Below are 14,002 nucleotides of genomic sequence, written 5' to 3' on the forward strand. Positions count from 1 at the left end.
TCGTGCGCACGAGAAACTTTTTATAAAGTTTTAAAAAAATTTTTAAAAAATGTATAATTAAATTTTTTTTTTCGACATGTATCTAATGAGCACGAGAAACTTTTAAAAAAGTATATATATATAAAAAACTTTTTTTTTTTTTTTTTTTTAGACATGTCTGTAGTGCGCACGAGAAACATTTTATTAAAAAAAATATATATATATATATTTTTTAAATTTTTTTTTAGACATGTATCTTGTGCGCACGACAAACTATCTCGTGCACAAGAGAAACTTTTTATAAAGTTAAATTAAATTTTTTTTTTCCGACATGTATCTAATGAGCACGAGAAACTATCTTGTGCGCACGAGAAACTTTAAAAAAAATATACATATATATATAAAACATTTTTATTTTTTTATTTTTTTTAGACATGTCTCTAGTGCGCACGAGAAACTTTTTATTAAAAAAAGAAGAGATACATGTCTAAAAAAAACAAATAAAATAAAAAATTATTTAAAAAAAAATTCCCTTCAGGGGCTTTGTAGTTTTTGTTCATGTTTGATGCATTTTTCTGTTAAAGAAGTTTTATGGTAAAAACACAAATTATGCAATATTTTCCCCCAAAACAATTCAAAGTGTAATAATTAATGTGAAGTAATTGGAGCCTTAAATATGTCAATAATTCGTAACATTAGTTATAATCCATTATTATTATTTGAGTATTGACAGTTTAAAATAAAAACAAAAAACGCCTGCATGGCAGATTTGTGTTATTAGAGTCAACTTTTTAATCTTTACATTTCATCTGATTGATGTTTTATTCCACTTTTTTGTTTTTTTTGTTAGAGTATCTTCATAATGTCCATTAAAAATGTCCCCGGGGCCACACTGAATGAAACAGGAGTTGCTTGGCAAGTTGATGGCTTCTAGTCAATATTTGATCAGCTAGCATGAAGTGTTGGATAGTATTTGTCATCTTCTTGCTCAGTACAATTGTTGTCCTCTACTCTTTGTACACAAATAATGATTTAGTTGTCATCGCCTCACCGCCACTTTACAGTCCTGACTATTAATTGGTTCCAGACCCGACTGTGATAAGGGAATCCCTGCAAAATACCATTTCTTGTTCATAAATAGAATATTTTCATTGTCAGAGTATACAAAAGATTCTAAAGAGATGCAATACAGTAACCATAATATATAAGTTATATACTTCACTGTCATAAACAACTTGCAAGAAAAGTTAGCATGTTTTGCGTACCAAATTATATGACTCTAAGTTGTACAGCTGAGAAATTAGCTAAAAAAAGTGTAAAATTAGCTTACAAAAAGTTAGCATGCTAACAGTTAGCATGTGTCATGAGCCAACTTATATGACTCTAACATGTACAACTGCAACATTTGTTAAAAACGTGTAAAATTAGTTTAAAAAAAAATAAAAAAAGTTAGCATGCTAACAGTTAGCATGTGTCATGAGCCAATTTATATGACTCTAACATGTGCACAACTGCAACATTTGTTAAAAACGTGTAAAATTAGTTAAAAAAATAAATAAAAAAGTTAGCATGTTAACAGTTAGCATGTGTCATGAGCCAACTTATATCACTCTACCATTGTCAAATGCAACATTTGTTAAAAACGTGTAAAATTAGTTAAAAAAAAAAAAAGTTAGCATGCTAACAGTTAGCATGTGTCATGAGCCAACTTATATGACTCTAACATGTGCAACTGCAACATTTGTTAAAAACGTGTAAAATTAGTTTAAAAAAAAAAAAAAAAAAAGTTAGCATACTGACAATTAGCATGTGTCATGAGCCAACTTATATGAGTCTAACATGTGCAACTGCAACATTTGTTAAAAACGTGTAAAATTTGTTAAAAAAAATAAATAAAAAAGTTAGCATGCTAACAGTTAGCATGTGTCATGAGCCAACTTATATGAGTCTAACATGTACAACTGCAACATTTGTTAAAAATTTGTAAAATTAGTTTAAAAAAAAAAAGTTAGCATGCTAACAGTTAGCATGTGTCATGAGCCAACTTATATGACTCTAACATGTGCAACTGCAACATTTGTTAAAAACGTGTAAAATTAGTTTAAAAAAAAAAAAAAAAAAAGTTAGCATACTGACAATTAGCATGTGTCATGAGCCAACTTATATGAGTCTAACATGTGCAACTGCAACATTTGTTAAAAACGTGTAAAATTTGTTAAAAAAAATAAATAAAAAAGTTAGCATGCTAACAGTTAGCATGTGTCATGAGCCAACTTATATGAGTCTAACATGTACAACTGCAACATTTGTTAAAAATTTGTAAAATTAGTTTAAAAAAAAAAAGTTAGCATGCTAACAGTTAGCATGTGTCATGAGCCAACTTATATGACTCTAACATGTGCAACTGCAACATTTGTTAAAAATGTGTAAAATTAGTTTTTAAAAAAAGAAAAAAGTTAGCATGCTAACAGTTAGCATGTGTCATGAGCCAACTTATATGACTCTAACATGTGCAACTGCAACATTTGTTAAAAATGTGTAAAATTAGTTTTTAAAAAAAGAAAAAAGTTAGCATGCTAACAGTTAGCATGTGTCATGAGCCAACTTATATGACTCTAACATGTGCAACTGCAACATTTGTTAAAAACGTGTAAAATTAGTTAAAAAAAAAAAAAAAAAAAAGTTAGCATGCTAACAGTTAGCATGTGTCATGAGCCAACTTATATGACTCTAACATGCACAACTGCAACATTTGTTAAAAATTTGTAAAATTAGCTAAAAAAACCCCCCAAAATTAGCATGCTAACAATTAGCATGTGTCACGTACCAAGTTGTATGACTCTAAGGTGCAAGATGAGGTGAAAGAGTGGCTAAAAGAGTTAGCATGCTAACGGTGGTCCTGGTGTTCTCTGCCAGTCTGGTCTGCCCACCAGGAGAGTGACCAAGAAGGTGAAGGTGGACACCTCCACCTTCATGACTCCATACCTGGCTCACAGCCACAAGATGGTGGAGCAGTTCAGCAACGTAAGACACCAACATCCTTCCTTCCTTCCTTCCTTCCTTCCTTCCTTCCTTCCTGTCATGGTGAGCGTTACAAACTTGTGTAATACGCTGCCCCTGCTGGACAGAACAAGTACCGTCAGGCGTACGACCAGTCCAGGGGGCAGCCGCCCGCCATCACCATGGATACGCCCGAGATGATCCGCATTCGCAAGGCCCAGGAGCAACTCAGCGAGGTAACTCCTTTGTCGGAGCACTTTATGATGGGACTGTCACCACACACACACACACACACACACACACACACACATATATATATATATAAATTGTTGCGTTTGACCAGATGTTCTTCCAAGTGGGATGTAAAACGCTGTTCCTTAATGACATATAAACTGAACTCAAAGGTACCACCAAGCACAGAATAGGTATTTTGTCATTTATTGTCAAATATTTGAGAATAGAGACCAGCCTCGAACAACACATCCAAATGCGTAGCCCAAGTTGATCTGGCATTCCAAAAGAAAAAGCAACTCTTTTCACACAAAGAAAGCCCCCATCTCCCCCCTCCTCTCAACACTGATAAGAAGAGAGACTTGGGGGTTGTGTTCACATTCCTGATGGTTTACGACCCTGTCTAAACAGGCAATCTGAAGACAAAGAGAAACTGGTATACAGAGTATACATGGAAAAATATGAGCTGATTCAAACATGATTATGAATAAAGAAATAACTCTTAAACATATGCATTATCCACAATATATATATATATATATATATATATATATATATATATATATATATATATATATATATATATATATATATATATATATATATATATATATGTATATATATATATATATATATATATATATATATATGTATATATATGGGCGGGACAAGTTGGCACAGGTGGGCGGGACAAGTTGAGCAGGTGTGTAACAGGTGCTCCCACAGTCTTGAGTAAAAGGTGTATGTGGTCCTCAGATCAAATACCGCATGGAGGGCAACAAGTCCAAGACGAGCAGCATGTACGACGGCGAGGCGCGGGAGATCGCTCACGTCAAGCAGGTGTCAGACCTCATCAGCAAGGTGAGTCCACAGGGCATGAAGACGTATGAGGGATGAGGTCTTCACAAGCTCCTGGATTTCAGGTCCTCTACAGGCAGAAGTGGGACGAGACCAAGGACAAGTACCTGCTGCCCCCGGATGCTCCTGAGCTGGTCCTGGCAGTGAAGAACGCCGCAAACTGCAGCAAAGTGAGCGAAGAAGAAGAAGAAGAAGGAGAAGAAGAATGAGAAGGTCCGCTTTCACCTGCCAGGAAGTGACGTGTGATTGTTCTCCCTCAGAAACGCTACACGGAGGACTGGGATGAAGAGAAGACCATGTTCTGTCCCTACATCGACAGCCCTGAACTACGTCGTGTGGCCCAGGCACAGGAAGTGCTCAGTGACGTAAGTCCACCTCCAACATCTTCTCCCACGTTCTCAGCTTCACCTATGGAGGTCTAGGAGGTTCTCATGTTCACCTATGGAGGTCTATGAGGTTCTCATCTTCACCTATGGAGGTCTAGGAGGTTCTCATCTTCACCTATGGAGGTCTATGAGGTTCTCGTGTTCACCTATGGAGGTCTAGGAGGTTCTCATCTTCACCTATGGAGGTCTAGGAGGTTCTCATGTTCACCTATGGAGGTCTATGAGGTTCTCATCTTCACCTATGGAGGTCTATGAGGTTCTCATCTTCACCTATGGAGGTCTATGAGGTTCTCATCTTCACCTATGGAGGTCTATGAGGTTCTCATGTTCACCTATGGAGGTCTAGGAGGTTCTCATCTTCACCTATGGAGGTCTAGGAGGTTCTCATGTTCACCTATGGAGGTCTAGGAGGTTCTCATGTTCACCTATGGAGGTATAGGAGGTTCTCATGTTCACCTATGGAGGTCTAGGAGGTTCTCATCTTCACCTATGGAGGTCTATGAGGTTCTCATCTTCACCTATGGAGGTCTAGGAGGTTCTCATCTTCACCTATGGAGGTCTAGGAGGTTCTCATGTTCACCTATGGAGGTCTAGGAGGTTCTCAGCTTCACCTATGGAGGTCTAGGAGGTTCTCATGTTCACCTATGGAGGTCTATGAGGTTCTCATCTTCATCTATGGAGGTCTAGGAGGTTCTCATGTTCACCTATGGAGGTCTAGGAGGTTCTCATGTTCACCTATGGAGGTATAGGAGGTTCTCATGTTCACCTATGGAGGTCTAGGAGGTTATCATGTTCACCTATGGAGGTCTAGGAGGTTCTCATGTTCACCTATGGAGGTCTAGGAGGTTCTCAGCTTCACCTATGGAGGTCTAGGAGGTTCTCATGTTCACCTATGGAGGTCTAGGAGGTTATCATGTTCACCTATGGAGGTCTAGGAGGTTCTCATGTTCACCTATGGAGGTCTAGGAGGTTCTCATCTTCACCTATGGAGGTATAGGAGGTTCTCATGTTCACCTATGGAGGTCTAGGAGGTTCTCATGTTCACCTATGGAGGTATAGGAGGTTCTCATGTTCACCTATGGAGGTCTAGGAGGTTATCATGTTCACCTATGGAGGTCTAGGAGGTTCTCGGCTTCACCTATGGAGGTCTAGGAGGTTCTCAGCTTCACCTATGGAGGTCTATGAGGTTCTCATGTTCACCTATGGAGGTATAGGAGGTTCTCAGCGTCACCTATGGAGGTCTAGGAGGTTCTCATGTTCACCTATGGAGGTCTATGAGGTTCTCATCTTCACCTATGGAGGTCTAGGAGGTTCTCAGCTTCACCTATGGAGGTCTAGGAGGTTCTCAGCTTCACCTATGGAGGTCTATGAGGTTCTCATCTTCACCTATGGAGGTCTAGGAGGTTCTCATGTTCACCTATGGAGGTCTAGGAGGTTCTCATGTTCACCTATGGAGGTCTAGGAGGTTCTCATGTTCACCTATGGAGGTCTAGGAGGTTCTCAGCGTCACCTATGGAGGTCTATGAGGTTCTCATCTTCACCTATGGAGGTCTAGGAGGTTCTCAGCGTCACCTATGGAGGTCTATGAGGTTCTCATGTTCACCTATGGAGGTCTAGGAGGTTATCATGTTCACATATAGAGGTTTATAAGGCTGTGATGTTCACATATGGAGGTTTATAAGACTGTGATGTTCACATATGGAGGTTTATAAGGCTGTGATGTTCACATATAGAGGTCTATAAGGCTGTGATGTTCACATATAGAGGTTTATAAGGCTGTGATGTTCACATATGGAGGTTTATAAGGCTGTGATGTTCACATATAGAGGTCTATAAGGCTGTGATGTTCACATATAGAGGTTTATAAGACTGTGATGTTCACATATGGAGGTTTATAAGGCTGTGATGTTCACATATAGAGGTCTATAAGGCTGTGATGTTCACATATAGAGGTTTATAAGACTGTGATGTTCACATATGGAGGTTTATAAGGCTGTGATGTTCACATATAGAGGTCTATAAGGCTGTGATGTTCACATATAGAGGTCTATAAGGCTGTGATGTTCACATATGGAGGTTTATAAGGCTGTGATGTTCACATATAGAGGTCTATAAGGCTGTGATGTTCACATATAGAGGTATATAAGGCTGTGATGTTCACATATAGAGGTCTATAAGGCTCTTGTGTTCACATATAGAGGTATATAGGGCTGTGATGTTCACATATAGAGGTCTATAAGGCTCTTGTGTTCACATATAGAGGTATATAAGGCTGTGATGTTCACATATAGAGGTCTATAAGGCTGTGATGTTCACATATAGAGGTCTATAATGCTCTTGTGTTCACATATAGAGGTGTATAAGGTTGTGATGTTCACATATGGAGGTGTACTGTGTGACCCCTCAGGTCCAGTACAAGAAAGGTCACGAGCAGCGCCTGGCCAAGTACACGTCCCTGCCGGACCCCCCCGAGGTGGAGATGGCCAAGAGAGCCAACGATCAGCTCAGTGATGTGAGTTCTTCTCTTCCTTCTTAACCTTCTTAACCTCGAGGCTTATTCTTTCCACTACATTCATCTCGAAGAGAAGACACTGATGAAAAAGACATTTACATACACAGTGCTAAAATGTATATATTAATTAATAATAAATAATAATAATATACTTGTTTCTTAGCAAAACTGTCAATACAATCAAAGCGCAGATGAAAGTACAGATTCACCACTTTAGTCTTCATTTCTGTGCTTAAAAGGGAACTGCACTTATTTGTGGACATGTGTCAATCATTCTTTTCTTATGCATTCTAAATCATAAATAAACCTTAGCAAAAGTCAGCTCACAATGGAGTCAATGTCAATGGTTATAGTTTATCATAATAATAATAATAATGGCTTTAAAGCGCTCTAAAAACATCTAAATACTTCCATCAAAGTTTTATATACACGCTCTAAGTATATATGTAATGTCGGAAAATTCATAATAACATGATATTTATTCACTTAGCTCATTTTAAGCATACGGCTGAATATTAATTTCACGACGTTCACAACACTACTAATCATGGCAGACTTGATGAGAGACAACAAACATAATAAAACAATCACTTACTGTACAATGTCTGCTCTCACTGGGATAAAGACTGATGGGATGTTTATATATTCCCCTTTACATCAACAATTCATCATGAAGGGTTAAAAAAACAAACATATTTCCGTGTCTCTCTGGCCATCTCCGGGTCTAAATTGGATGTCAAAGTTGACCAACTTGTGGGTTTATGTCCACAACCTTCTACTATCCAGGTGATGTATCATCTACAATGAACTTTCACCAACTCAGAGGCCATGCAGCAGCTCAATATGTCAATATAGCAGCATAAGCTAGTTGGCTCCGCTAAAAGTCGTTCCTCTGCGTCAGCACTTGTAATAACAATATTGCTAATACTTGTCGATATTCGGGTGAATGATGGACAAAATGACCAAAAAAGTGCAGTTCCCCTTTAAGGAACGTCTCTCTGACTTGTTTGATGTCGTCATTACTGCCACAAGTGGTGAAAAAGTGTATTACAACTGAGTACCGTATAGACGGGCGTTTTGGCGGGCGTCTAAGGGAGGGATGCTAGCCCAACAGTGGTCCTATGACTTAGAAACATGTAAAGGTGGTGCTTTGCTCAAAATGTACTCACAAACTAAGTACATACTAGGATTGTACGGTATACCTGTATTAGTATAGTACCGCGATACTAATGAATCATATTCGGTACTATACTGCCTCTGAAAAGTTCCGGTCCACCACTTACCCCATTGTTTGGCATCACAACATCCTCTTTTTTTCATTTACTGTATATTATGTTTATAAACTCAGGAAATACGTCCCTGGACACATGAGGACTTTGAATATGACCAATGTATGATCCTGTTACTACTTGGTATCGGATCCATACCTAAATGTGTGGTATCATCCTAAACTCATGTCAAGTATCAAAGAAGAGAAGAATAAGTGATTATTACATTTTAGCAGAAGTGTAGATAGAACATGTTAAAACAGAAAATAAGCAGATAGCAGATTAATGATCCATTTTTTACAGTTTGTCCCTCATAATGTGTACAAAATAATAGGTGTATAAATGACACAATATGTTACTGCATACGTCAGCAGACTAATTAGGAGTCTTTGTTTGTTTACTTACTACTAAAAGACAAGTTGTCTAGTATGTTCAACATTTTATTTAAGGACTAAATGACAATAATAAACATATGTTTCATGTACACGAACATTTGTTGTTCAAATAAAGACAATAATGACATTTTTTGTGTTCCCCTTTATTTCGAAAAGTACCAAAAAGTACCGAAAAGTATCAAAATAATTTTGGTACCGGTACCAAAATATTGGTAGAGACTAGTAGATACTATTTACCAATGTTTACTATCAATTTAACAGTACTAACACCCATGCACCTGAACAGAAAAGGTTTGAAAAGCTTTTGTCTGCATGCTTTGAGACCTGGCGACTGGAAATAACCAGCCAGCTGCTCCCGGCTGTCACTGATCAGGATGGAGGTCAACACCACAAACACCGGCTGTCCAAACATTCCTAGTTTGATTCCACAAACACGTCATCGTTGAATAACTCCCTTTTGTCATCTGTACTACTCAGAGAGTAAGACTTTGACTTAAGTCACCCAGTACACGCTAGAGTGGACAACTTCCCTTGTGGATCATTAAAGTTTGTCTAAGTCTTGGCGGCTGAAGGAAGCTCATCATTAACTCCGATGTGGTGACTATGTTGCTGTGTGCTTCCCCCCCAGCTCAAGTACAGAGAGGAGTACAATAAGACGGTGAAGGGTCAATGGTGTGAGACGCCCTACTTCGACGTGGCCACGGCCAGGGTGGCCATGGAGAACCTGAGCCACGTGAGCGCACCAGAGACTCTGCCCTTGTTTCGCCTCGTCCCTGCCGCTGACCGCAAACCTCTTTCCCCCACAGAGAAAATACACGCAAGACTACGAGGACAAAAAAGACCAAATCTATTTCATGGAAACAGACACGCCCGTGTACGACACCCACAAGAAGGCTCAGTCCACTGCGAGTGGGGTAAGCTTCCCGATGTTAACCACGGCGGACTCGTTTAGTTTTTGTCTTTATCCCACTCTGGAAAGGGCCGTTCTCTGTCCACCGATCAACACACGGCAGCGGGTCTAGCTCCACTCACCTCAATGTCCACGTTTGTGTCTACAGGTGACGTATAAGAAGGAGTACGAGAGGACGAAAGCCGAGTCGGACTACAACACGCTCCCCGCCACAGAGAATCCTCGGCTCAGGCAGCTCAGATACGCCGGCAACATTCTCAGTGATGTAGGTGTTGTCGAAGAATCTAGTACATTACATTTTCCTTGATATTTGTGTGAAGAGACAGATCAGCCTGGAGATCTATGACCTGAAGTGAAATGGTTCATGGTCTTTGCAGAAAGTGTACAAGGACAACTATGAGAAGTCCCGAGGCTCCAGCATCAACTACTGCGAAACGCCCAAGTTCCAGATGGACTCTGTGCTCAAACAATTCACGGACGTAAGAAGAGCATGTGCACCCTTTGGTCTTTGATGCGTTCTTGTCCGACAAAACCCTTTGTTTCTGTAGAAGCGCTACAAAGAGAAGTACGACAACGAGGTGAAGGGTCACTACGTCGGCAGCTACGAAGACGTCTACATGCTTCACTGCCAACAGGCGGAGGAAATGAAGAAAGAGGTGATTGGTCGCAATGATTCGCATCCACCGTTAACGCCTTCCCTGCTGTCACACGCCTCAGACCGCATCCCTCTGTCCCTGCAGCACCTGTACAAGGCCGACTACGAAGAGATGAAAACCCAGTGCTTCTTCCCTCAAACCGCCACGGCCGAGTACGAAGCCACCAAGAAGCTGCAGCAGTGCAACGACGTGAGCGTCCTTGTGACGGAAAGCCGGGCGGTCCTCCTCTCGGGAGAGTGACACGAATGTTTCCCTTGCGTTTGCAGAACGTTTACCGGCAACACCCGGACACGGTGAAGTTTACTCAAGTGATGGACTCGCCGGTGATGGTTCAAGCGGCCATCAACGCCAAACAGCTGAGTGACGTACGTAGCGAGTTCTGCTTCACGTCACCTTTCCCCTGCCAGGACAATGACAAGTGGGCCGACCGTAATTCGAACCGAAGAGCCGCATCCACATTTCTCTGATGTGCAGATCACTTTTTAAAAATGTGCCAGATCATGCGGGGAGCCCAGCTGTCTGTTTGTGACCATGGTAACCGGAGAGCCGTCGATCTGTTGTAAATATAGCAACGGGTGTTCAGCAGGACCAGAATAGTTTGACTGATCTAAGAGAGGCGGACTGGAAGCTTTTATACACTGCTGCCCTCTTGTGGCAAGAAATGAGCTATCCCTGCATACTTACTATTTCTGATTGAACCTTCATTTTATTTCATGAGGGATTCAAATCAGTCTACACGCATTTTTAAGTTAATCAGTCAATATCCTTTATTTAAGCAAGTAAAAGCTCATTGAGATTAAAATCTCTTTTCCAAGAGTGACCGCAAAGAGGGCAGCAAAAACAAAGCCACAGAAATTCATCTAAAAAACAGCAACAGTCACATGCCGCAATTAAAAATAAATGACTTACATATTTTAGCATAAAACAATGTATGAAATGTTTCAGTAAAAACAAGTTAAAAACAAGTGCAATGCCCAATAGAAACAGTTTCTCGATCCTTTAAAATGGCCTGAAATTCCCCCAAAGTGATGAGTTCAGGTAACCATCCTTCTGTCAGTTATTCCATGACCGTGGAGAAGAAGATCTGAAACCTGTTTGTTCAAGATTTGTGTTGGCTCGAGGAACAAACATGCTAAGTATGTCATGTGACCTTGGTCTATAGCGACTATAATCTCTAGACATAAAATATTATAACTAAGGGAGAACCACACCAAGTATGTCACGTGACCTTAATCTGTAGCGACTATAATTTCTAGACATAAAATATTATAGCTAAGGGGGAACCACACCAAGTATGTCATGTGACCTTGGTCTGTAGCGACTAGCATCTCTAGACATTAAAGATCATAACTAAGGGGGAACCACACCAAGTATGTCATGTGACCTTGGTCTACAGCGACTATAATCTCTAGACATAAAAGATTAGAACTAAGGGGGAACCACACCAAGTATGTCATGTGACCCTAAACTGTAGTAACTGGAGTCTCCAGTCATACATAAAGGGGAACCAGATCAAGAAGTGATTAATAAATACAACACAGCCATCAAGAAAATGTGTACTGACAAAGATGGACAGTTTGTTGTTGCATACAAAGTGCAATGGTGGACAAGGTTACCACAGCTAGTAATAAAATGTAAGGCACAGGGATATACAGTGTCTAGTTTTTTCAAATAAGAGTCTGGTGCAAGTCTCCATAATCTGGCAAAGGCATAAAAGTGGTCAGGATCAAGCGTTTCCTAACTTTTAGCGAAAAACAGGATTTGTTTCTCGGGAAAAATCCCAATTTAATTTGACGTTTAGCCACAAGTTTTTCAATGTGCGATTTAAAAGACAAGTTCTCATGGATAACAATCCCCAAGTACTTATATGTCGACACCATTTCAAGTTCAACCTTGTGAGAAGTTGATTTTTGTGCATTTAGCACGAGTTTCAGCCGAGTCAGCTGGGACTGAACAACATCAAAAGCAGACTGCAAAATTATTTTTTAGGAAGAAAATCTCTCGTCTTACATCATTTTAGATAGACCCATACCGATCGTACTCTGACACTCCACATATTAGCACCGTTGAAAACAGATCTCTGAATTGCGCTATTTGCTTTTGGAAGTTTTGGTGGTTTAGCTTGTTGGTCACATTGCTTGCAGAGATAGAAACTCAAGTTGATTGTCTTTGCAGCTCAACTACAAGGCAAAATACGAGGAAACAAAGGGCAACAACAGTCTGCCTCCAGACTATCCTTTCTTTGTGCAGTCCAGAGTGAACGCCTTCAATATTAGCGACGTAAGCTAGCGCCTGCAGATGCAAACAGAGAGGACTTTTAGGACAGTACGTTGGTGTTGTTTTTAAATGGATCTGGTTCTTGCAGAACTGCTACAGGTATGACTGGGAGAGAGACAAAGCCAAGAAGTTTGAGGTCAAAGGCGACGCCATCTCGATCCTGGCTGCCCGTGCTCACACCAACATTGCTAGCGACGTACGTATGCGACACATATTACCTGTGTGTACTGGATACCAGGGTTTTTATCAGGGTACTCATCAGGGGTCATTTTTCTAGGTGAAATACAAGAAGGAATATGAGAAGAACAAGGGTCAGATGGTTGGAGCGCTCAGTATCCACGATGATCCCAAGATCCTGCACTCCGTTCACGTGGCCAAGATCCAGAGTGATGTAAATAAATGCCACCCTTTGTCTTCATTCCTTCTTTCATTGGTGGCATTTGAGTGTCGTAATGCGTGTCCTCGTAGCGTGAATACAAAAAGGACTACGAGAAGATCAAGACCAAGTACCACACGCCGCTGGACATGATGTCAGTCACTCAAGCCAAGAAGTCGCAGGGCATCGCCAGCATGACGGGCTACAGGAGCATCAACACCAACTTCTTCCTTCCTCACGACACGGTGCAGCTGGACACGGCCAAGAAAGCCAACATCATCCAGAGCGACGTGAGTCATGACCCGGTTCAGCCAGACTCATCTCACTTTTTGGAGCGCCAAGAGTCATGGGTCCTGTCTGTGTTTCTCTGCAATGCAGAACGAGTACAAGTCAGACTACAACCTCTACATGAAGGGAACCCCGTGGGTTCCTTTCGGCTCCCTAGATGTGGAAAATGCCAAGAACGCCGGACAAATCCTGGATGAGGTTCGTTCAACACTCGTTTGGTACAATTCCTGAACAAAACGTGTCATCTTTATGCGAGGGATTCCTTCACACGTGTACATCTTTATTGTGTGCAGAAAAAATACAGAACACATCCCGATACCATCCCCTTCACTTCGATCGATGACCACCCCGTCATGTTGCAAGCCAAAGTCAACCAGCTCCTGAGGAGTGACGTGAGTCACTGGTGGTCTTTGTTCAGCCAAGACAACTCTTTTAAGGCCTTTGCCCTCATTGTGTGGCAACTACAGCAACATTCATCCATTCATTACTATGTTCTCCTTTGCCTATAACTCCCGCATCGTTCGAACGTCAGTAATTCATCAATTCATGGTATTTTCACCCTTTTTTTTCTTTCAACTGCTCCCAATTTCAAACATTCCACCATCAAAACATTCGTCTTAATCAGACAATAAAACTTGCTTTTTTTTTTTAGACAGAAAGAAATCCCGTTCGTTTATCTAGGTTTCTATGATCTTCCACAATATTTGACAGTATAATTGGTACTCCTCCCATCACTCTGACTCAAGGTTACCTTCCCCCCCCTAAAAAGAACTTTGACTGCAAGTAAATGTTCCACACTATCAGGAAAAATAATTGATTTAGTCTGAAATTAGCCAAAAAACAGTACTGTCGCAGAAATGCATTGT

General features: G+C 40.5%; 1 protein-coding gene across 1 annotated transcript in view; it reads left to right on the plus strand.

Annotated features, from left to right (window-relative positions):
• Positions 1-310: 310 nt before the first annotated feature.
• neb (nebulin) overlaps positions 311-14,002 on the plus strand; it is a 105,308-nt gene continuing 91,616 nt past the window's right edge. The window contains exons 1-20 of the mRNA XM_062068381.1: positions 311-340; positions 2,896-3,003; positions 3,108-3,215; positions 3,967-4,071; positions 4,134-4,238; positions 4,329-4,433; positions 6,862-6,966; positions 9,258-9,362; positions 9,436-9,543; positions 9,688-9,804; positions 9,917-10,018; positions 10,088-10,195; positions 10,280-10,384; positions 10,462-10,560; positions 12,371-12,475; positions 12,561-12,668; positions 12,750-12,863; positions 12,941-13,138; positions 13,227-13,334; positions 13,430-13,528. Of these exons, the coding sequence (XP_061924365.1) occupies positions 311-340; positions 2,896-3,003; positions 3,108-3,215; positions 3,967-4,071; positions 4,134-4,238; positions 4,329-4,433; positions 6,862-6,966; positions 9,258-9,362; positions 9,436-9,543; positions 9,688-9,804; positions 9,917-10,018; positions 10,088-10,195; positions 10,280-10,384; positions 10,462-10,560; positions 12,371-12,475; positions 12,561-12,668; positions 12,750-12,863; positions 12,941-13,138; positions 13,227-13,334; positions 13,430-13,528 (2,142 nt within the window). The remainder of the gene's footprint in view (positions 341-2,895; positions 3,004-3,107; positions 3,216-3,966; positions 4,072-4,133; positions 4,239-4,328; positions 4,434-6,861; positions 6,967-9,257; positions 9,363-9,435; positions 9,544-9,687; positions 9,805-9,916; positions 10,019-10,087; positions 10,196-10,279; positions 10,385-10,461; positions 10,561-12,370; positions 12,476-12,560; positions 12,669-12,749; positions 12,864-12,940; positions 13,139-13,226; positions 13,335-13,429; positions 13,529-14,002) is intronic.

Source organism: Entelurus aequoreus, linkage group LG13, assembly GCF_033978785.1.
Source record: "Entelurus aequoreus isolate RoL-2023_Sb linkage group LG13, RoL_Eaeq_v1.1, whole genome shotgun sequence".
Taxonomy (NCBI): Eukaryota; Metazoa; Chordata; class Actinopteri; order Syngnathiformes; family Syngnathidae; genus Entelurus; species Entelurus aequoreus.